This window comes from Nyctibius grandis, chromosome 23, assembly GCF_013368605.1.
Source record: "Nyctibius grandis isolate bNycGra1 chromosome 23, bNycGra1.pri, whole genome shotgun sequence".
NCBI lineage: Eukaryota > Metazoa > Chordata > Aves > Nyctibiiformes > Nyctibiidae > Nyctibius > Nyctibius grandis.
The window spans coordinates 333,657-355,019 of record NC_090680.1 but is presented as its reverse complement, the minus strand read 5'-3'; the positions used below and the strand labels follow the sequence as shown (position 1 = coordinate 355,019).

The window sequence follows — 21,363 nt, the reverse complement described above, 5'->3', positions numbered from 1 at the left end:
GCAGGTCAAGAGAGGTTCTCCTCCCCCTCTACTCTGCCCTGGTGAGGCCGCATCTGGAGTATTGTGTCCAGTTCTGGGCCCCTCAGTTCAAGAAGGACAGGGAACTGCTAGAGAGAGTCCAGCGCAGAGCCACGGAGATGATTAAGGGAGTGGAACATCTCCCTTCTGAGGAGAGGCTGAGGGAGCTGGGTCTCTTTAGCTTGGAGAAGAGGAGACTGAGGGGTGACCTCATTCATGTTTATAAATATGTAAAGGGCAAGTGTCATGAGGATGGAGCCAGGCTCTTCTCAGTGACATCCCTTGACAGGACAAGGGGCAATGGGTGCAAGCTGGAACACAGGAGGTTCCACATAAATATGAGGAAAAACTTCTTTACGGTGAGGGTAACCGAACACTGGCACAGGCTGCCCAGAGAGGTGGTGGAGTCTCCTTCTCTGGAGAACTTCTCACGCGTTCCTGTGTGATATGGTCTGGGTAATCCTGCTCCGGCAGGGGATTGGACTGGATGGTCTTTCGAGGTCCCTTCCAATCCCCGACATTCTGTGATTCTGTGATTTGAGGGCACACGGACAGGGGGACATGGGGGAAAGGGGACACGGAGGAAAGGGGACATTGGGGTGCCAGGAAATGGGGACATGGGGACAACAGGGACACAGGGACATGGGGGGACACATGGGGACACATGGAGACACGGGGGTGACACATACAGTGACAGGGGAACACGGGGGGGGACACATGGGGACACAGGAACATGCGGACACGGGGGGGATAAATGGGGACACCTGGGGACACAGGGACACGGGGATATGGAGACACGGGGGGGACGCAGGGGGCAGCCTGGGGACAGTCCCCGAGGCTGATCGGGAGGCAGGAGGACAGACGTCAGGGAGGGGACATGGGGACAGCCACGCGAGTGGCTGAACAGCTCCACAGTGAGCCCCACCCCTGTCTCTGTCATCGCCCTTTTAAGCCCCCGCCGATGCCCGCGGCGGAAGCGGAAGTGGCTCTGACGCGCGGGGGGGGGCGAGTCCGCCGGTTGCCCGAGGCTCCGTGTGCGGCTGGGCCAGGTCCCGCCGCCGCCGTCGCCATGGTGAGGCCCGGCCCGGGGGGCTCCGCTCCGGGGCGCCGGGCTGGAGCTCCGGGGGGGGGCGGCTGGAGCTCCAGGGACCCGGTTGGGCCTTGGCGGGGGCTGGTGTGGGGCTCTGGGGGGCTGGTCTGGTGCTCCGGTGTCGGTGTGGGCCTTGCCGGGGGCCGGGCTGGGGCTTTGGCGGGGCCTGTCCTCCGTCTCCTCTCTCCCCTTCCCCTCAGTCGGCCGCTCTGGACCTGCGATCGAAGGAGGACAAGGAGGTGGAGCTGGACAAGCGCATCGAGGCGCTGCGCAAGAAGAACGAGGCCCTTATCAAGCGTTATCAGGTGTGTGGGGGGGGTGCTCGCCCCTTCGCCCCCCCTCTGCCTGCGTGGAGGCCGGGCAGGCGCTGACAGCCCCTAATGCCCCATCTACAGCGGGTTAACGCCGGGCTGGGGGGGGGTAATGTCATTTGGGGTCACAGGGGGGTGTGAGGGGGGTGTCCTGGCCTTCACCTCCCCTGACTTTGTGGGGGGACACGATGGGGGGGTTTGTCCCCTCTCACGCCCGTATTCCGGCGGCAGGAGGTCGAAGAAGATCGGAAGAAAGCGGAGAGGGAAGGAATCGCAGTGACGTCTCTGCGCCGGGCACGGCCCCCCGATGGCACCGAACCCGAGAGGAGAAGGGTGGACAAGGATCTCTCCGTCACTGTCCAGGTCATGCTCTCCCCTGGCGTGAGAGGGGGGAGTTGGGGTTCAGGGGATCATCCGTGGCGTTCAGGACAAGCAAGGGGGGAGGTCTGTGAGTCTCACTGAACCCCCCCGTTTCCTCCCCACCAGGAGAAACGCATGGTGAAGGACAAGAAGCCATCGGGCCCCCCAAAACTCGCCCACGGCGCCGCTCCCCGCTCCTCGGGGCGCCCTGGCCCGCGTCCCGCTGGCCGTGCCCCACGGGGGGAGCACCCAACCGAGCCGTTTTGGGACGGGGGTGATGCCGTGAGCCCAGGGGAGCGCAGCAACCGGGGAAGGCGCTCACGGGGCCGAGGGGCGGCTGGTTCGGTGCTGGGGGGTGATGCTGGTGCTGACCGAAAGTCCAAGGTGGGTTTTTTGGGGGTCTTGGGGGTGTTTTTGGGGGCCAGGTGGGTGTTCTTGGGGACTGGGGGGAGTGGTCGGGGGGCCCTGTGAGTGGGGTTTTGGGGGGTCAGGTGGGTGGTTTTGGGGGCCTTGTGCATGTTTTGGGGACCGAATGGGTTCACCCCACACCCCAGGGGTGCAGGTCGGGGGGGGTTACTGGCTAGTTTGGAGGTGCTGCCTGCCCTCCGAGGCAGCTGGTTTCTCCTTGGCAGGAGTGGGAAGAGCGGCGGCGGCAAAACATCGAAAAGATGAACGAGGAGATGGAGAAAATCGCGGAGTACGAGAGGAATCAGCGGGTGAGGAGGGGGAAAGGGAGATCGGGGGGAGGGTAATCTGTCACGAGTGTCCCCCTTCCCCAACCCCATGCCACCACCGACTCAGGATGGGCTTCACGAGAAGAACCCGGTGCGGAACTTCTTGGATGACCCGTGCCGCAGCGGCCCCTTCCAGGACGTCGATCGCAAAGAGGGGAGCCGACGGCACGTCCGAAACTGGGGGGGAGCCGATTTCGACAAGGTCAAGGCCGGGATGGAGCGTGAGAAGACCTGTCAGGGTCCTGTACGTACCTCGGTGGGTTCCCTGACCCTTTTTCCCTTGTTTTTTGGGGTGCCAGGACGCACATCGGGTGGGAGTTGAGTAGGTGGGACAGAGCTGGAGCCCTGTCTCGCCGCAGGGCCGCCGTTCTGGCCCGAAAAGCAAGGGGCCCCTGGACATGACGCTGTCCATGACGGGTCGGGAACGAGCCGAGTACATCCGCTGGAAGAAGGAACGGGATGAAATCGATCAGGAGCGGCTGGCGCGGCAGCGCAAACCCACGGGGCAGTGGCGGCGGGAGTGGGACGCCGAGAAATCGGACAGCATGTACGTACCGAAGGGGGTGATGTGAGGGGGGTTGCGGTGGCCCCGGTGTCACCCCTTCCCTTTTTTTTTTTAGGTTCAAGGAGGGCTACGTGGTGGTGCCCGGCTCGGAAGCGACCGGCTGGGAGGAAACCAAGCGCCATCCTCCCAAAGCTCCCACTTTCGGGGAATTCCTCAGCCCGCATCGCACCCAGTGGAGGAGAAAGGGCCGAGGACGCGGCCGGGGCGCCGGGACCAAGCCCTACAGGTCGGTGGGGTTGAGGATTTCTCAGGGGGCTCCTCTCTGAGCCCTGTTTTTCTGCGGATTTTGGTCTCCGAGCCGCTGCTTTTCCCTTCCAGCATGCACGATGACCGGTGGGAGCAGAAGGAGCTGCCGCCATCGAGCGGGGAAGCCGGGAGCCGGAAGGTAAAACACCGGGGCAGAGCCTGCGGGGAGGGAAGCGGTGGGTGGTCGGCTGCCCCTCTGACACCCCCCGACCCCTCTGACACCCCCCGACCCCTCTGACACCCCCCGACCCCATCCCCACAGGCGGAGGAAGCACCAGGCGGGGCCCTCCCGCAGCCCCCCCATTCCCTGAGCCCCGAGGAGGATGAGGATCAGTGGGAGGATGTCAATGAGGAAGAGGAGGAGGAAGAGGAGGAGGAGGAAGAAGAAGGCACCAGCCCAGGGTCGTCGAGCGAGGACGAAGCACCCCGCAGTGCGTCCCCCAAAGCGCAGCATCCCCCCAGAGCCGGGCAGGCTGCGGTTCCCAAACTACGCGTGTCCCCCACCGCCGTGACACCCACCCCAGACGAGGGGGGGGCTGGTACCCCCCTGAGCCCCTTCTCCCCCGTGGGAGGCCACCAGCCCGTCTCGGACTGGGGCGAGGAGATGGACCTGGCCTCTCCCCGCAGCAGCCTGGGGGACAGTCCCCTTTCAGGTCCCACTGTCCCCAAGTCACGAGGGGCTTCTGGAGAGAGTCCAGGTAAAGTTTTGGGGGCGGGGCTGGGGGGGGCTCTACCCAAATTACCTCTGGGGGGGGGCACCAAACCTGGGCTGAACCCCTGGGATTTGGGGGGGGACACGTAGCCAGAGCAGCAGGACAAGGGAAGGGACCAAGCAGGGGCATGACTGTCTCTTCCCCCTCCCAGGGCTGAGCCCCGTGGAGTTCGCTGTGCCCCCCCGGGGGGTGCAGAGCCCCGGGACCCCCCCCCGAGGGGACGAACCGAAGCTGAGTGAGGAGCAAGAAGTTTCAGAGAAACATGAGGAGGCGACGGGGAGCCCGGCGGAGGAGGGGACGCAAGGTGGCGAGGGGAATGTGGGGAGGGGGGACACGTCCCGGGGTGGGGTCCTGCGGCGCGGGGGGGTTTCAGACCCCAATTTACTCGTCGTTTCTTGCCCCCCCTCCAGCAGCTGCGGCGTTTCCTCGCCAGCCGCCCGCCGAGGCGACCCCCGGCACGGTGCAGATCACCGGTTTCGAGCGGGTGCGTTTCCGTAAGCACTCGCCTCCGCCAGCTGCCCGCTAACGAGGGGTCGCCGCTAACGAGGGGCTGCCACCCCCCACACTCCAGGCTCCCGTCTGTCTGTCTGTCGTTCCCCCCCACGCTCACACACTGACTCTACCCGCAACCCCCCTCGCAACTGTCGCTCTTTGTTCCCCGCTACCTTCGGGGTTCGATTCTTTGCGAAGCTGCTGCGGTGGGAAGGGCGACGGGTGGCGGGTGCTGAGCTTGTCTGTACGTCCGTCCCTCTGTCTGTCTGTCCTGGATTAAACTCGGGGTTCCCTCCCCAAAACACCCCCGGGACTGGTGTCTCCCCATAGCCACGTCCCCAGGGGAGCTCGTGGAGCCGAGGTAACGCTCTGGATTCAGAGAAAGGGGGGGCAAAGCACCGGCCCCCTGCTCCCCGCTGCTGCCTGGGGCAGAATGAGGCCCCGCACCCACCCCTGTAGCACCCCGCAGTGGGGCTCCGCTGCCCCACACCCCCGGCGCTGGGGCTGGCAGGAGGGTGCAGGCAGGGACTGGACCCCCCCATTGCTATGGCTGGGGGGCAGGCAGCTGCCTTCACGCTGCCTCCTTCTCTCTCTCTCCTTCGACAGGCCGGCCAAGCACCCCGATGTCCTCGAGCGGTCCCTTTGTCACCCGGGTCGCTCCCCCCGTGACAGCTACGGCTTTCTAGAATAACCCGGGGGGAGGCGAGGAGAAGGGTGGGGGCCATGGAAATCACCTGCCTGCACCTACTTGGGGGTTTGGCCCTTTTTTGGGGGGGGTCCCCGAACCCCTCCTGCGCCCACGGGGGAGGCGGGTTGAGCCCGGTGTCGGGGCGTTTAGGAGCAGAGGATGCCAGCGCTGGTGGTGATGCTGAGGGTCCTAAAAGGGTTTGGGGGCTCCAGCCGTGCACCCCCAGTTCCTGGCAAGAAATTTTTCGGGTCCCCTTCTGCCCCTCCCGTGCCCTGGAGCTGGGCAGGAGGGGTGGGCCTGACCCCTCACCTCGGGCTGCCTCATCCCACCATCTCATTATAAAATAAACCTCCAAAATATTTTCATGCTTGGTCCTTGCTCGCAGGGGTGCCCCCCCTTGTTGCTGGGGGTCCCCCTCTCCTCTCAAGGCTGGAAAGGTGGTGTTGGGGGGGGAGGGGGGAGTCCCGGTACCGGCACCAGCGAGGGGCTGCCTGGCAGACACTGGAGGTGCAGGAAGGGGCCATGAAGCTGCCTGCGCCTGTTACCTTTTGGGGGGTTCCTGTATTTTTGGGGGTGAAATGAGGAGCGTAGGGGCTCTGGAGAAGGTTTTGGGGTGAAATGAGGAGTGTAAGAGCAGGAGGGCTCTTCCCAATCCCCTCTGGGGTCCTCATGCTGTCCCCTAGTCCCCTGTGGGACCTTGTGCTGTCCCCGGGGACCCGTGGGGACACTCAGGGTGCAGCAGGTCCCTGCTGGGAGAACAGAAGGTGCCTGGCTCCGCGGTGGTGTCTGGTGACGTCCCCCGGTCCGGGGGATCCCCACAAGACCTGGTGGGATGGGGAAGGGTGAAGGATGCTCCGGGTTGTCCCCCATGTCATTTTTGAGCTGAAACGAGTCCGACACCCCTCAAAAAAATCACCGTTTTGGGGTTGACACTCCGTTTTCCCGCTCTGCTCGCTGCCACCGGCTCCCCCTCGTTGGCTCTGCTGCAACGGGGTCACCGGCTGCCACCTCCCCTCTCAGACCTGGAGACGAAGCTTTCCCGGCCCCGTTCCCCTTCCCAGCCCCCCCAGCTCCTTCTTCTACTTGTTTTTTTTGCCTCCCCCGATGATGTCTTTCCCCCTCCTCGCCGCCGTTGCTTCCTGTTCAGCGCCGTATAAAAGCCCGGTGCCACCCGCTCGTCCCCGGGAGCGCGGCTGCAGCCGGCGAGGAGCCAGGTGAGCGGCTGGGGAGGCGCGCCACGGGCTGGACTCTCTCCCTTCACCTTTAAAATCCCCCAATCCAGCGCCGGGGGGGGACAGCCGGGCTGTGGGTGGTCTCCATCCTGCTCATGCGGTGGATTTTCCCCGCCGAGGGCGTGTGGCGGGATTGTTGTGGCTCCTCTTTAGGCGTTGGGTGATGGTTGGAGGCACCGTAGCTCGTCCTTGCCACTTCTTCTCCTGCTCCTTCAGGTGGCCAGTGGGGGATCCCAGACCTTCCTTGTGTTTCCTCCTCCTTCAGGGTTTTTTTTCCTCCCTTCTTGATCCTGATGATGCTTTGGGCACCAAGAGGTTGCTTTTTTTCCCCCGGGGCTTGAGACCCAAACCAAAATCGTCTCCCATGGTAGATACCAGAGAAGCTGCTGGAGCTGCAGCTCCCCCGGCGTTTCCTCATCCAACTTCTTGCGCCACGCAGCTGAGGGCAGCTGGGCGAGGAAGTGGGGAAATGCTGATTTCCTCAGTGACCGGGGCCAGGGGGGACCATGAAGCCGAGTGGTTTGGGGTGCTTGCACCAGATGTTCTTGAGGAACATCTCTACCAGGCTGGTTTTGGAGGTGCTGCCTCTTTTTCATGAGGGAAGAGGCCTGTTGGATGGAGGGAGAGCTGATGGCGATGATGGTGGACATCAGGAAGACATGTTTTAAGATGAGGGTGGTGAGATGCCGGAACAGTCTGTGCAGAGGAGTTGTGGATGCCTCATCTTCAGGGTCAGGTTGGACAAGGCTTTGAGGGACCTGATCTAGTGGAAGACGTCCTTGCCCAAGGCGGGGGGGTGAACTGGATGATCTTTGAAGGTCCCTTCAACCCAAACGATGGTGTGATGTGGTGTGATGGATGAGGCTTTGAGGAACCTGATCTGGTGAAAGATGACCCTGCCCATGGTAGAGGGGGTGGCCTAGATCATCTTGGAAGGTCCCATCAACCCAAATCGTTGTGTGATGCTATGGATGGGGCTTTGAGGGACCTAATCTAGTGGAAGACGTCGCTGCCCATGGCAGAGAGGGGTGGCCTAGATGATCTTTCAAAGTCCCCTCAACCCAAACCATTCTATGATGGTCTAACAGAGCGTGGTTTCTAGGTTGGGAGCTGGTGGAGAATGGACTCCATGGCCAATTATACCTTCAATTACTCCGGCTGGGATGACTATTCCATATATGATCTCGATGGCTATGAAGTCCCTCACAGCTATCGCGCCGTCCTGGCGCTCTACGCTCTCATCTTCCTCCTGGGCGTCTTGGGCAACGGGGCCGTCATCTGGGTGACTGGCTTCGAGCTGCGGCGCACGGTGAATGGCGTCTGGTTCCTCAACCTCTCCATGGCCGACCTCCTCTGCTGCCTGGCCCTGCCCTTCCTGGCCCTGCCGCTGGCCCGTGACCACCACTGGCCGTTGGGTCGCTTCGCTTGCAAGCTGCTGCCCTCCCTCACCATCCTCAACATGTTTGCCAGCGTTCTCCTCCTGATGGCCATCAGCGCTGACCGTTGCGCCCTGGTGACGCGACCGGTGTGGTGCCAGAACCACCGGACGCTGGGGCTGGTCCGGGGGGCTTGCGCGGCTGCCTGGTTCCTGGCTGGGCTCCTCACCCTTCCCTCCTTCATCTTCCGCACCACCCGTTCCGACATCTTCTCTGAGAAGACCACCTGTGTCCTGGACTACACGGCCGTGGGGCGCCATCAGCACCTCACTGAGCTTGTCACGGCCGTCACGCGCTTCGTCTGTGGCTTCTTGGTGCCCTTCGTGGTGATCACGGCTTGCTACAGCCTGCTCCTGGCTCGTGTCCACAGCAAGGGCTTTGCCCGCTCCCAGAAAGCCATCAAGCTCATCTTGGTGGTCATCATCAGCTTCTTCGTGTGCTGGCTGCCCTACCACGTGGTGGGGTTGATCCTGGCCTCCACCCCTCCTCACAGCAGCTTGTTCAAGGGCGCCCTGGAAGCTGACCCCATCGTGGCCGGCATCGCCTACATCAACAGCTGCATCAACCCCATCATCTACGTCGTCATGGGCCAGGACTTCAAGGACAAGTTCCAGCGTTCCTGGAGAGCCGTGTTGCGGGGCGTGCTGAGCGATGACCCCACCAGCACCATGGGGGACAGCAGGATGAAGACCAAGTCCACCATGGATGACCACAGCGTCAGCACTATGGTGTGACCAGGAGCGAGGTGGTTCCGAGGCTGGAACGTCGCTTGTGTTGCTTGAGGCCACCACCTTCCCCTCCTCTCCTGGAGGTCCCGCTGGGCCCTGTAGAGAGAAGAAGATGCCTCCATCACCCCCTTTCCCCAGCAGTTGCCCCATGTAGTCGCAGACTGGGGAAGTTGCGTGCCCATCTACTCCTGGGGACCTCCATCTGGCTTCCTCGGTGGCATGCCAGTGGGGAGAGGACTTTGTCCTTGCATACAATACCACGTTCTCCTGCTTCTCCAACCCAAGCATGGACCCAGTTTCCAGTTCCTCCCCACTCTCGGCTGCCCTGTAAGCCCCTCCCCACCCCACATCACCACCCAAGATGGGGGTGAGTCCACCTCCAGCCTAAACCCCCCTCCATCATCCCAAAAACTCATCTGCCCCATTGATGAAGGCACCATCCCCCTGGCTTCACCGTAGCCGTGTCCACCGTTGCCAATAAATATTGAAGCTCTGTCAAGCCTTGAGCAAGGCTTCGGTCTCTTGGTTCTCCTTTTTGGTGGTTTATTGGGCAAGATTTTTTGCTGTCGTGGCAGATTTGGGTGACGATAAGAAGAAGTGCCGCAGAACGTTGTTGTTGCCAACCGCCCTGGGAAGTCCTTGTGGTGGGTGGTCAACTTGGTCTTGCTTCACCTCGTGGGGCTGCGAGCTAGTGGAGGGTGATGATGGCCGAGGTTGGTCTGATTTTTAGCACCCAGGTGATGCCCAGCCTGGGGGGGCAGGTGGGGCAGGGATGGTTGGGGACACTTGGGCACAACAGGTCGGGGATGATGTGGACAGTGGGCCACCGTGGAGGTGGTTGGGGACAGTTGGGCACCATGGAGATGGTTTGGGTTGGTGGGGACAGTGGGGACGGTTGGGGACAAGGGGGACAGCAGGGATGGTTGGGGACAGTTTGGGACCATGGGGGCGGTTGGGGACAGCTGGGGATGGGGCGACTGCGGTGCCCGCAGCCCTCGCCCGCCCCGTCGGGCAGCTCCGGGGTCGCCCCGCCCCTTGCCCCGCCCCTTCCCCACGCGGCAGCTCTCGCGCGCCCCCTGTCGGCCACGCGTGGAGCGTCCCGGCGGCGGGGCCTGGTCCGGTGAGTGCGGGGCCGGGGGCGGCCCGGGCGGTGGGTGCGGGGCCGGGGGGGAGGCCCGGGCGGTGGGTGCGGGGCCGGGGAGGAGCCCAGGCGGTGGGTGCGGGGCCGGGGGCGGCCCGGGCGGTGGGTGCGGGGCCGGGGAGGAGCCCGGGCGGTGGGTGCGGGGCCGGAGGGGGGCCTGGTGGGCCTGGTGGGCCGGGGGGGGAATTGGGGTCTGGAGAGGCCTGAGGCGGTGGGGAGCGGGGCGTGGTGTGTGTGGGGGGCGTCCCTGGGGAGCCGGGCCTGGTGGAGGCGGGGGGGGTCCCCTAGGGAGCCGGGCCTGGGGCGTTGGTCCCTGGGGAGCCGGGCCTGGTGTGTGGGGTGGGGGCCCATGGGGAGCCGGGCCTGGCATGAGGTTCTTGAGGGCTGGGACAGGGTTTGGGGGGGTCCCATGGGACTGGGATGGGGTCTGTGGGGTTCCAGGGGGCTGGAGTGGGGTGCATGGGGGTCCCAGAGGGCTGGGAGAGGGTGCATGGGGGTCCCAGGGGGCTGGCTTGGGGTGTGTGGGGGATCCCAGGGGGCTGGGATGGGGTGCACAGGGGTCCCAGGGGGCTGGGATGGGATGTGGGGGGTCCCAGGGGGCTGGGATGGGGTGCACAGGGGTCCCAGGGGGCTGTGTCAGGGTGTGGGGGTTTCCAGGGCTGGGCTGCGGTACCTGGTGGTCCCAGGGGCTGGGTGGGTTGTGGGAAGGTCCCGTGGGGCTGGGCTGGGGTGCACAGGGGTTCCAGGGGGCTGACATGAGGTGCCCGAAGGTCCCAAGGGGCTGGGCCAGGGGCATGAGCGTCCCAGGGGGCTGGGCCAGGTTATGGGGGGTCCCAGGGGGCTGGACAGGGGTGTGTGGGGGTCCCAGGGGATTGGGCTGAGGTATGGGGGGGTCCCGGAACCTGTGGGGGTGCTGGGGGCAAGGAGGAGGCTCCGGTGGTAGTGGGGTGACAGCCAGGGATGCGGCCAGGGCCAAGCAGGGTCACATCCTGCTCCCCCAACACCCCCAGACCCCCAAGAGGGGCTGAGGCTGGGCACAGGGCCCCCCCCACCTCACACCAGCTGCCGTCCCGGCACAGGTCCCCGGCTCCGGAACCGTGGAGATGGAGCCGGAGAAGGAGAACCGATCCCGGCGGCGAGAGCGGGACCTTTCGCTTTCCTGGTGGGACTGGGATTGCCCCGTCACGCGGCGCCGGCTGGAAGAGCTCTACTTCCGCGAGCAGGATTATATCAGAGCCGGCTCCGAGGACGCCCGTGATTTTTGGGCTTTCTTCGAGCGGCTCCAGCGTTTCCAGAGCCAGAGAACCGACCACGAGCCACCCCCCAGCCCCCGTGCCCAGGCAGAGCCCCCCGCCGCCACCCACCGCCTCGATTTACCTCAGCGGTACGACCCCCGGTACCGCATCAACCTCTCGGTGCTGAGCGCCGACGTGGAGGGAACGATTCGAGGCCGACGTGGAGATGCCGGCGTGCCCCGGGAACGCCTCGCCGAGTTCCGCGCCGCTCTTTTACACTACCTGGATTTCACCCAAAAACAAAGCTTCGCCAAACTCGCCAAACTCCAACGGGAACGAGCGGCTCTTCCCATCTCCCAGTACCGGGACCGGCTCCTCCGCGCCGTGGCTCAAAACCAAGTGGTGGTGATCGCCGGCGATACCGGCTGCGGTAAATCCACCCAGGTGCCTCAATACTTGTTGGCAGCCGGTTATAGCCATGTGGCTTGTACCCAACCTCGCCGTATCGCTTGCGTTTCGTTGGCCAGACGGGTCGGTTTCGAGAGTCTGAACCAGTATGGGAACCAGGTGAGATGGCAAACGCTGATTTAGGGGTAACTGGGAGCAGATGAGTGCTACTGGTTTCTTCCTACCCTGTTACTGGGTGCTACTGGGTGAAGGAAAGGGTTGTAGTGAACTGGGCTACATCTGGCTGGCGGACAGTTGCCGGCACTGAATTTAGGGTCAAATTTAGGGTCAATCTGTTAAAAAAAAAAGAAAATATCAATATAAAATAAAAAATTGATATTTTTATCAATGCAAATCGGTCGATGATACCAAACTGGGAGCGTCCACCTGTCCAAGCTGTGAGCAGCCAGTTTCTCCAGGAGAATGCTGTGGGAAACGGTGTCAAAGGCACTGCTAAAGTCCAGGTAGACACCGTCCACGGCCTTTCCCTCACCCAGTAAGCGGGTCACCTTGTTCTGGAAGGAGATTGGGTTCATCAAGCAGGACCTGCCTTTCATAAACCCATGTTGACTGGGCCTGAGCACCATCAAGGTCCCTTTGCCATCGAGAGGGTCCTTGATGCCATCTAGAGGGACCTTGACAGGCTTGAGAGCTGGGCCTGTGCGAACCGCATGAAGTTAAATGAGGCCAAGTGCAAGGTCCTGCATGTGGGTTGGGGTGATCCCAAGCACAAATCCAGGCTGGGTGGAGAATGGATTGAGAGCAGCCCTGAGGAGAAGGACTTGGGGGTGATGGTTGAGGAGGACTTGGGGGTGGTAGTTGAGGAGAAGCTCACCATGAGCCGGCAACGTGCGCTGGCAGCCCAGAAAGCCAATGGTATCCTGGGCTGCATCCCCAGCAGCGTGGCCAGCAGGGCGAGGGAGGGGATTCTGCCCCTCTGCTCCGCTCTCCTGAGACCCCCCCTGCAGTGCTGCGTCCAGCTCTGGGGCCCCCAACAGAAGGAGGACACGGAGCTGTTGGAGCGAGTCCAGAGGAGGCCACGGAGATGCTCAGAGGGCTGGAGCCCCTCTGCTCTGGAGACAGGCTGGGAGAGCTGGGGCTGTTCAGCCTGGAGAAGAGAAGGCTCCAGGGAGACCTTCTAGCACCTTCCAATGCCTGAAGGGGCTACAGGAAAGCAGGAGAGGGGCTTTTTACAAGGGCATGGAGTGACAGGACGAGGGGGAACGGTTTTAAACTGAAAGAGGGGAGGTAGATCAGATATTAGGAGGACATTCTTTGCTGTGAGGGTGGTGAGACCCTGGCCCAGGTTGCCCAGAGAAGCTGTGGCTGCCCCCTCCCTGGCAGTGTTCAAGGCCAGGTTGGATGGGGCTGGGAGCAACCTGCTCTGGTGGAAGGTGTCCCCAGTGGCAGGGGGGTTGGAACTGGATGGGCTTTAAGGTCTCTCCTAACCCAAACCCTTCTGTGATGCCGTGAGGTGGTCAGGCAGTTGGACTAGGTGATTGTTGTGGACATTTACAACTGAAGTTTTCTATTTTATTTGATTTTATTTAATTCTGCTCTTCTTCTGTCATCTTCCTGCCCCAGGTGGGCTACCAAATCCGCTTCGAGAGCACCCGCTCGCCTGCCACCAAGATCGTTTTCCTGACGGAGGGGCTGCTCCTGCGGCAGGTACAGCGGGAGCCGATGCTGCCCGGTTACCACGTCCTCATCGCCGACGAGGTTCACGAGCGGCATCTCCACAGCGATTTCCTCCTGGGGGTCCTGCGGCGGCTCCTTCCCGCTCGGCCCGACCTTAAACTGGTGTTGATGTCGGCGACTATCAATATCCGCCTTTTCTCAACGTATTTTGGAGGTGCCCCGGTGCTGCAGGTGCCGGGAAGGATCTTCCCCATCTCGGTGAGGACGGAGGGTGATTTTTTGGGGATGAATCCCATCACGGGGCGGGCGTGAAGCTCTCGCCATGTCTCCCTGGAGGCACCATCCTCCTTGTCTTTGCTCCTGCAGGTTATTTACCAACCCATCCCTAAGGAAGAAGCACCCACGGTCGGGAAGTCGGGGAAATCGGAGCGCCTGGATCCCCTCCCGTACCTGCGGGTGTTACAAGCCATCGATCACAAGTACCCGCCGGAGGAACGCGGGGACCTGCTGGTGTTTCTGAGCGGGGTGGCTGAGATCGGGGCGGTGCTGGAAGCGGCGCAGGCCTACGCCGCGTGCACCCAGCGCTGGATCGTGCTCCCCTTGCACAGCACCCTCTCTGTCGCGGAGCAGGATAAGGTGGGTGAAGGTCTGACCCTGAGAATCGGGGTGGGATTCGGCACCCTGGCCTCGAACAGCGAAGAATCCCAGAGCTCAGCCCGGCTGCGCCCTGGTTGTGGGTGCTTTTGGGGTGCAACCGATGGGTGCCACCTGTATTTACCTTCTCCCTGCTCTGGGGACAGCCGTGCTGACATTGAACCGTTGTTTCTCCTTCTTCAGGTGTTTGACATTCCCCCTCCCGGCGTCCGTAAGTGCATCCTCTCCACCAACATCGCCGAGACCTCGGTGACGATCGACGGCGTGCGCTTCGTCCTGGATTCCGGTAAGAATCCACCCTCCCACGCCCCTCTCCGCTGGGTGGGAAAGGTTCTCCCTCCCTCCTGCCCTGCCTGAGCTTCTCCTGAGCTTCTCCTTCCCTCCTGCCCTGAGCTCCTCCCTCCCTCCTGCCATGCCCTGAGCTTCTCCTGAGCTTCTCCTCCCCTCCTTCTCTACCCTGAGCTTCTCCTGAGCTTCTCCTTCCCTCCTGCTCTACCCTGAGCTTCTCCTGAGCTTCTCCTCCCCTCCTGCTCTACCCTGAGCTGCTCCTGAGCTACTCCTTCCCTCCTGCCGTGCCCTGAGCTTCTTCTATCCTGCCCTACCCTGAGCTTCTCTTGAGCTTCTCCTGAGCTTCTTCCCTTGTGCCCTGCCCTGAGCTTCTCCTTCCCTCGTGCCCTGCCCTGAGCTTCTCCTGAGCTTCTCCTTCCCTCGTGCCCTGCCCTGAGCTTCTCCTGAGCTTCTCCTTCCCTCGTGCCCTGCCCTGAGCTTCTCCTGAGCTTCTCCTCCCCTCCTGCTCTACTCTGAGCTTCTCCTTCCCTCGTGCCCTGCCCTGAGCTTCTCCTTCCCTCACGCCCTGCCCTGAGCTGCTTCTGAGCTTCTCCTTCCCTCGTGCCCTGCCCTGAGCTTCTCCTGAGCTCATCCTTCCCTCCTGCCCTGCCCTGAGCTTTGCCTTCCCTCCTGCCTTACCCTGAGCTTCTCCTTCCCTCCTGCTCCCTCCAGGGAAGGTGAAGGAGATGAGCTACGACCCTCAGGGCAAACTTCAGCGGCTGCAGGAGTTTTGGATCAGCCGGGCAAGCGCTGAGCAGCGGAAAGGACGTGCTGGCAGGACCGGCCCCGGCGTTTGTTACCGACTCTACGCCGAATCCGACTACGACGCCTTTTCCCCTTACCCCGTGCCGGAGATCCAGCGAGTAGCACTCGATGCTCTGGTGCTCCAGGTAAAATCTGGGGATCCCTCTGCTCGCTTTGAGTTTTCCTCAGGGGTGATTTGGGGAGATCTCAGAGGGGAAACCCAACCAGCCAAGCATGAGACCACGCTGCGGCTCGAGCGTCGGGGTTTGGTGGCTTTTGGGGGGCTTTGTAAACCTCCGGGCTCCTCTCGATGTCACTGGGCTCGTTGTACGTGTGCTTCTCTCTTTCAGTTAAAGAGCATGGGGCTGGGAGACCCCCGGACCTTCCCCTTCCTGGAGCCTCCTCCCTTGTCCAGCCTGGAGACGGCCATGCGGTACCTGAAGGACCAGGGAGCCCTGGATGATGCCGAGGACTTGACGCCCATTGGGAACCTCTTGGCCCAGCTGCCGGTGGACGTGGTGGTTGGTGAGGAATTTGGGGTACCCCCCTCGAAGCAGAGGTGATGGTGTGAGGAGGAGGAGGAGGAGGGTCTCCCCTTGCCTTCACTGCCTGCTCTGCCCTCACCACACAGGCAAGATGCTGGTCCTGGGCGCTCTGTTCGGACTGACTGAGCCCACCCTGACCGTGACGGCCGCGCTGAGTGTGCAATCCCCTTTCCTGCGACCCGCTCGCCCCAATCCCGACTGCGTCACGGCCCGACGGCCCCTCGAGAGCCCCCATGGCGACCCCCTGACGCTGCTCAATGTCTTCAGTGAGTGGGTCCAGGTGAGATTCCTGCCTAAAAGGGGGGAGATAAGACACATTTGGGGTTTGGGGAGACTCTGGTTTGGGGTGAGGCGTGCTTGAGGCTGTTGGGGGCTGATGTTGGGGGTGCAGGGAGCGGCGGGAGGGACAACCCATCCCTGCCGGGGGGTTGAGCAGTGCTGTCCCGGAGCAGGTGAAATCAGAGCGGAGCGGCAGCTCTCGGAAATGGTGCCGGCGACGAGGCTTGGAGGAACATCGGCTTTACGAGGCCGCCAACACGCGGCGGCAGTTTCAGGTGAGGGGGGCAGGATCCGGCCTCGGGAAGGGGTTCGCTGGTGCGGCGGAGAGCTGAATTTTCCCGTGCGCCCCCAACCTGCCCATCTCCCGGCCACGGGCTCAGCAACCATCTCTGCCCCCATCCCAGGAGCTTCTGCGAGACCACCAGCTGCTGGAAGAAGCCTCCAACCAGCCCAGCGACAGCTACAGCCGGCAGAGCCGGCACCGGGAACGCCGTGAGCTGCACCGGCTCTGGCGTTCCCACGCGGAGACAGACGGTCGGAAGCGCAAGGTGCTGCGGCTGCAGGACGGAGCGGACGCGTCCTCCGGCGAGGAAGAGGATGGTGGCACCCGTGGAAAGGGGGCGCACAGCATCGATATCCAGGTGACCCTCGTGTCCGTCTCCTCTCCTGGGGGAGGCAGGATCCGGCCATCCGAGCCCCTGACACCTTCTCTGTCTCTGCAGGATGTCAAGTTCAAGCTCCGTCACAACGTGGAGGAGCTCCAGGCCGTATCCAGCTCAGCCCTCTCCTCCTCGCAGCTCACCCTGCTCAAGCTGGTGCTGTGCAGGGGCCTTTACCCGCAGCTGGCTGTGCCCGACCCGCTCAACTGCGGCCGCAAGGACTCTGATCAGGTCCATGGGCCTCCCCCTGCCCCGTCCCCCACCTCAGGGGGTCCCCGACAACCCCTCGCTCTCCCTCAACATCCGTTTTGCTCTTCTTGTAGATTTTCCACACCAAAAACAAGCAGGGGGTCGTGCTTCATCCCACCTGCGTCTTCGCTACCAGCCCGGAGCTGCTCCACACCAAGGAGGGATCAGAGCGCAGTGGGACCAAAGGTGGGATGACCCCAGTCCTGGAGGAGTTGGCTCTGCTTCTCCCTGGCTTTTTCCACGCCAGATAAAAGCTCTGCCGGCCTTGGGGTTTGGCAAATCCTGGGCGCTGGGGATGAGGAGAGGTTTGGGGTCCAGAGGAGACGCCCCTTATTGCCCCCGCAGAGCCCACGGAGGGGCTGAGCCGTCACCACCAGCTCCTCGCCTTTGTCTCGCTGCTGGAGACCAACAAACCCTACTTGGTGAACTGTGTCCGGGTACCAGCCTTACAAGTGAGCTCTTCACTCTCCTCCTCTTCCTCTCCAAGCCCTCTGGTAGCCCTTCATCACCCCAAACTGGTTGCGTTTTTTCTTCTCCAGACTCTCCTGCTCTTCTCCCGTTCGCTGGACACCAGCGCGGACTGTGCCCGGCTGGTAGCTGATGGATGGCTGGAGATCACCGTCCCCGATGCGGACTCTGCCCTACGCCTGCTCTCTGCGGCTCTGCAGCTTCGTTCCACCTGGGAAAAACTCCTCCATCAGCTGCTGGAAGGTCGAGGAGAGGAGTCGGGTCGCCGGCCGAGCTCCCGGGACGTATCCGCGCTCACCCGGGGGCTCCTGGAGTTCCTGCGGACGGAGGTGACGTGGCCGTGACCGCGGCGCGGGTGGTTTTAATCCACCTCCGGCGCCTCGTGTGGGATTGAAAGCTGAGAAAGGAAGATAAAGGGGAGCTGCTGTGGCCCCCCCGACATCCCCGCGTCCTCTTGCAGGTGCCGTATCGCCTGCGCCAACTCACCGGGCTGGAAAAACAGAACCTCTACGTCGGACCCCAAACCGTGGCTGCTGCTCCCCCGCTCCCGGGGCTCTTCCAGGGGATGGAGATGAAGCCCGATGAGGTGAAAGGTGGCCACAGAGTGACCAAATTCCTCACCTACAACTGCCTGGATGTGAGTACACCCCTCTCCCTCCCTGCCTGCTCTGCCTGTCACCCCCCCGGGGGCAGTCTGAGCATCCCCTTTGTATCTCGCAGATGGACACGGACCTCTACAGCGACTGTCTGCGGAGCTTCTGGACGTGTCCCCACTGCGATCTCCACATGCCCTTCACCCCCCTGGAACGCATGTGCCACGAAAACGCTTGCCGACCCTCTGAGGGTGAGTTGTGTGTTGTCCCCCCCCACCCTGGGGGCTGTGACAAGGAGAACCAGCCTGGATTTTCCCTGGGGGGGAGCCCAGGTGTCATCTCTGCTTTTAGGAGGACCCCTTGAGATGCCACCAAGGGGCACGTTTTAGGGGGTGGGGGAAAGAAAAGGGTCTTGCGTGGCTTTGGTTTCCTTCTGATCCCTGTTTTTCGCTGCGTTTTGCCCCGCAGCCCCCCCGGCAGAAGCATCCGAAAGCTCATCCAAAACCTCCGCCCTCCACCGCTCCTACCACTGCGACGTTTGCCAGCAGGATTTCACCTTCACCCCCACGGAGATCCTTCGGCACAAGAAACAGCACCAGTGACCCGGGAAGGGGATCTCCGGGATGCTCCTACCGGTTGGTGGCGGAGACCGTGATGCCGGGGTGCTCCCTCATCCCTTGGGAGGATCAGGAGACCCCCGTAATGGGGGGGAGCCCCCCTGCGCTGCCACCTCCATTTCTGGGTGAGTCTGGCTGGATCCCAAAAGGGATTTGGGATTTTGAGGCCACTCAGCTCATCGCTGACGCTGTCAGTCGTCCTTGGGTGGGGGCAACCACATTCCAGTTTGTTATTTTTGTAAAAAAACATATAAATAAATAGATTTTTGGAGAAAGTCAGCACTGGCCAGAGTGTGTGGCTGGAGGTCGGGGTTCTCCTACCCATGCGGGTGCCCGGTTCGTTGTCTACACCCCCCAGATGCAGCTGGGTTGGGGGGGCTGCAGGATAAAAGATGTTTATGGGGTGACAGGGAGGTCTCCTGCCTGGCGTAGCGCGGCCAGCGTGTGGCACTCCTATACCGGCGTCACCCCTGCTTCATGTCTCTCCTTGCTAGATCCCTTGGGAAAAGCACCACCGCTAAAACTCAAAAAACACGCCCCAAGACCCCCTGATACGAGTGACCTGAGCATCCTTGGGAGGACGCTTGCCCCCAACGCGGCTGGAAGCTGCCACCTTAATGTAATCTCAGAGACGTTGCCTTACAAATCGGCGTTGGCTCCAGTGCTTTTATTTTTTTTGGGCTGAAAACACCCGGAAAAAAGCAAATCCGGAGCGGCTTGCACCCGCACGCACCCCGTGGAGGCGAATGCTGCGGCGACGGGGACTTATCAGCTGTCTAAACTCGTTTAAAATGCATTAATTATCAGCCTGTGCGCTGCATTAGGCTCGAGCAGGGTTATATTAGTGGGGCCCCTTCTAATTAAAGCGTTGCGACGGTGTTTTTAGTTCTGTGGCATGTCGCCTTTTATTCACCAGGCAAAGAAAATAATAATAATAACAATAAAAAATAAGCCTGGTTTAACCGGCCTTGTGGCGCTTTGGGGTAAGAAGTTGCTCCAAGAGCAAAGTTTCCTGGGATTTTAAATTTTTTAAGCCCCACGGTTTTCCATAAGGAATTAACGATCGCCCGGGCTCGGTGCGTGTTGCTGGCCCTAAAAGAGGTGGCGGAGGGGAAAAGGAAAGGGGAAGGATGCTGAGCGCTCCCTCGGCCCCTTTTTTTTCTTTTTTAAATTGCTTCTCTTGCTTTTTTTCCCCTTCTTTCGTCCCAGCGTGACTCGCTGTTTGTCCTCCCCCTTCTCAATTGGGTTTATCTGCAATTAATTACCACTCGGGAGCAGGTAATTCCCAGCTGGTGGGGTCACATTTGCTGAAATTAATTAATTAATTAATTCCTTTTACTTCTCTCTCTCTCTCTCTCTCTCTTCCTTGTTTACTCAGTTGTTTCATCGTTGGACTTAATAAAGTCAAGGTTGTGTTTATTGATGCCGTGCCTCAGTTGTGCTTTGTCCGGACTCAAGGATCACGAATCTCTTTTAGTTTTGGTCAGGATTTGGGGGTGCTTTGCCTGCAGGCAGGTAGAGCATACGGGGTGATTTACCAGGCGGGTCCCTCTCGGGACTGACTGCATTTAATTTCTAGATTTACTGATAAGGCAGATACAAGCTTAATCCGGAACCTGACACCGTCTCCCCCAATTTAGTGGCGGTTTGCTGGGGGGATGATGCTCTTAACGAGTCCCTGTTGCTATGGCAGCGAGGGAGATGCTCCTGCCATGGCAACAGGCCTCGGATGGGTTTGGCTTGGCTGTTTTCGGCTCCAGGAACCCCCAATTTTTTGCCCTCCCTGTTCGGTTGGGCGATGGAAGGTGAATTAAAGCCCAGCTGATGTTTCTGGAAGCCAAATGTCCGCATCGGTCTGGTTCCACATGCCCGAGATGCTCTGAAAAATTCAATTTTTCCCCCCAAAAGCTGGGCTTTGCTTTCCAGGATGCTTTTGGTCCCTGGTTCCTGTGCCACAGGGAACTTTAGCTTCACTCTGGGCCACCTTGGCCCTACTAAATGCCACCCACAACCAGCCTGGACCCACTCCTCAGGTTTCAATTCATCAAATTTCATATTCCTGCCCTAAGAAGAACCCAACAGCCCTCGGCAAGAGTCATTAGGGATCACAAAGCATCAACCCGCTCTGGCTGTTGACCACCGCTCCTGAAAGAAAACACAATATCACTCTTGCCTTTAATGCAACGGCAAAGCCTTGTGGCTTTTAAACCAAGCTTAAAGCCAAGTTGTTTACATAACAGAAAATTAAATAAGGCCACCACGATCGTAAAGAAGTGGAATTAATTTACTTGACTAATGAAAGCCACAAATTTAAGTCTTAGGTGAGAAAAATGCTGGATTTTTAATGAAGTCAGCCAGATTTCCACCCCCACGGTAACCCTGGGATGTTTGGGATCAAATCGGACCATGCTCGTGCTCTGGGTTTGCTCCTCGAGGGTCTAAAGCCACAAGCTGGATGCTGGTGTGACCTCAGAGGGGTCAATCCTGAGTCTGATCCTGGTCATCACCATCATTAATGACCCAGTTGATGGGGCAACCTCCTCCAGAGGTCATGGTGACCACCAGGTTGACCATCAGCAATGTGTCCTCTCTTGCGAAGGTGGCAAATGGTTTGGCCGTGTCACAGAGTGGCCTTAAAACCTGAGCTTTGAACTTGAGTTTAAGAAGTTGTTTAAAAAGCAGAAGACTTATTTTTTTGTTTTTAAACACAAAAAGCTGCTGGAGATGTTGCTCTTCACCTTGTCTTGGCCCATAAGAGCAAGACACAGACGAAGAGCTCTTGGAGTGGGTTGAGAACAACCTGGCTGTTGCTCGTTAACATTAATTAAGGTTACAGTGATGGCTGGATGAGCTTTAATTTTCAATTGGGCCAATGAAACAGGTGGATCGAGGTGGAGGGTGGTGCACCACGTGCCGTGGTCATCCCCTTAGAGGTGGCTTCACCGGAGCGGTTGGTGGTCGCCATCTACCATCTTTTGTGGCACAGGGGAGGGGACGGCTGAGAACAGGATGTCGGAAGGATTTTTGGGGGGAAATCCTGATTTTTTTGATCTTTCCAGAGAAAGTTAGACCAAGAGCAAGGCACTAACCCTCATCATTTCCCTCTATGACACCTATAGACTCCATAATCACGCTGCAATCCCACCCTGATGCC

At 60.9% G+C, this 21,363-nt stretch overlaps 3 protein-coding genes across 8 annotated transcripts; all 3 read left to right on the top strand.

Annotated features, from left to right (window-relative positions):
• The first annotated feature begins 1,008 nt into the window (after nt 1-1,008).
• CCDC9 (coiled-coil domain containing 9) lies at nt 1,009-5,582 on the top strand. Of its 5 annotated transcripts, none has more exons than XM_068417560.1 (13): nt 1,009-1,090; nt 1,309-1,413; nt 1,651-1,782; nt 1,906-2,163; nt 2,412-2,495; nt 2,581-2,757; nt 2,873-3,060; nt 3,134-3,304; nt 3,397-3,463; nt 3,587-4,022; nt 4,189-4,336; nt 4,448-4,521; nt 5,136-5,582. In XM_068417560.1, exons 1-13 carry the CDS (start codon nt 1,088-1,090, stop codon nt 5,213-5,215), a joined length of 1,923 nt encoding a protein of 640 aa, XP_068273661.1. In that variant the 5' UTR covers nt 1,009-1,087; the 3' UTR covers nt 5,216-5,582. The 5 variants fall into 5 exon arrangements, with proteins under 5 accessions (XP_068273661.1, XP_068273663.1, XP_068273659.1 ...); XM_068417562.1 differs by having other exon boundaries at nt 2,581-2,769; nt 3,587-3,755; XM_068417558.1 differs by having other exon boundaries at nt 2,581-2,769.
• A 1,777-nt stretch (nt 5,583-7,359) lies between these two features.
• On the top strand, nt 7,360-9,083 carry C5AR1 (complement C5a receptor 1). The gene has a single exon (XM_068417563.1). The coding sequence runs from the start codon at nt 7,570-7,572 to the stop codon at nt 8,617-8,619; it is 1,050 nt and encodes a 349-aa protein (XP_068273664.1). The 5' UTR covers nt 7,360-7,569; the 3' UTR covers nt 8,620-9,083.
• Nucleotides 9,084-9,710: 627 nt separating this feature from the next.
• DHX34 (DExH-box helicase 34) lies at nt 9,711-19,632 on the top strand. 2 transcript variants are annotated; one of them, XM_068417557.1, is made up of 18 exons: nt 9,711-9,733; nt 10,834-11,556; nt 13,021-13,332; nt 13,441-13,710; nt 13,912-14,014; nt 14,728-14,945; nt 15,150-15,324; nt 15,431-15,624; nt 15,797-15,898; nt 16,028-16,264; nt 16,346-16,513; nt 16,606-16,717; nt 16,877-16,983; nt 17,071-17,328; nt 17,460-17,636; nt 17,720-17,843; nt 18,061-18,334; nt 18,704-19,632. In XM_068417557.1, exons 2-17 carry the CDS (start codon nt 10,858-10,860, stop codon nt 18,192-18,194), a joined length of 3,390 nt encoding a protein of 1,129 aa, XP_068273658.1. In that variant the 5' UTR covers nt 9,711-9,733; nt 10,834-10,857; the 3' UTR covers nt 18,195-18,334; nt 18,704-19,632. The 2 variants fall into 2 exon arrangements, with proteins under 2 accessions (XP_068273658.1, XP_068273657.1); XM_068417556.1 differs by having other exon boundaries at nt 16,028-16,513.
• Nucleotides 19,633-21,363: the final 1,731 nt, after the last annotated feature.

Excerpts from the sequence above, each read along its gene's own strand:
- C5AR1 (XM_068417563.1), top strand. The coding sequence starts at position 7,570 with ATGGACTCCATGGCCAATTATACCTTCAATTACTCCGGCTGGGATGAC.
- CCDC9 (XM_068417558.1), top strand. Across the intron at positions 2,164-2,411 it reads GTGCTGACCGAAAGTCCAAG|GAGTGGGAAGAGCGGCGGCG; the intron begins GTGGGTTTTTTG and ends TCTCCTTGGCAG. Across the intron at positions 4,522-5,135 it reads AGATCACCGGTTTCGAGCGG|GCCGGCCAAGCACCCCGATG; the intron begins GTGCGTTTCCGT and ends CTCCTTCGACAG.
- DHX34 (XM_068417556.1), top strand. The coding sequence starts at position 10,858 with ATGGAGCCGGAGAAGGAGAACCGATCCCGGCGGCGAGAGCGGGACCTT. Across the intron at positions 14,946-15,149 it reads TCGATGCTCTGGTGCTCCAG|TTAAAGAGCATGGGGCTGGG; the intron begins GTAAAATCTGGG and ends TCTCTCTTTCAG. Across the intron at positions 16,514-16,605 it reads GCCGCAAGGACTCTGATCAG|ATTTTCCACACCAAAAACAA; the intron begins GTCCATGGGCCT and ends CTCTTCTTGTAG.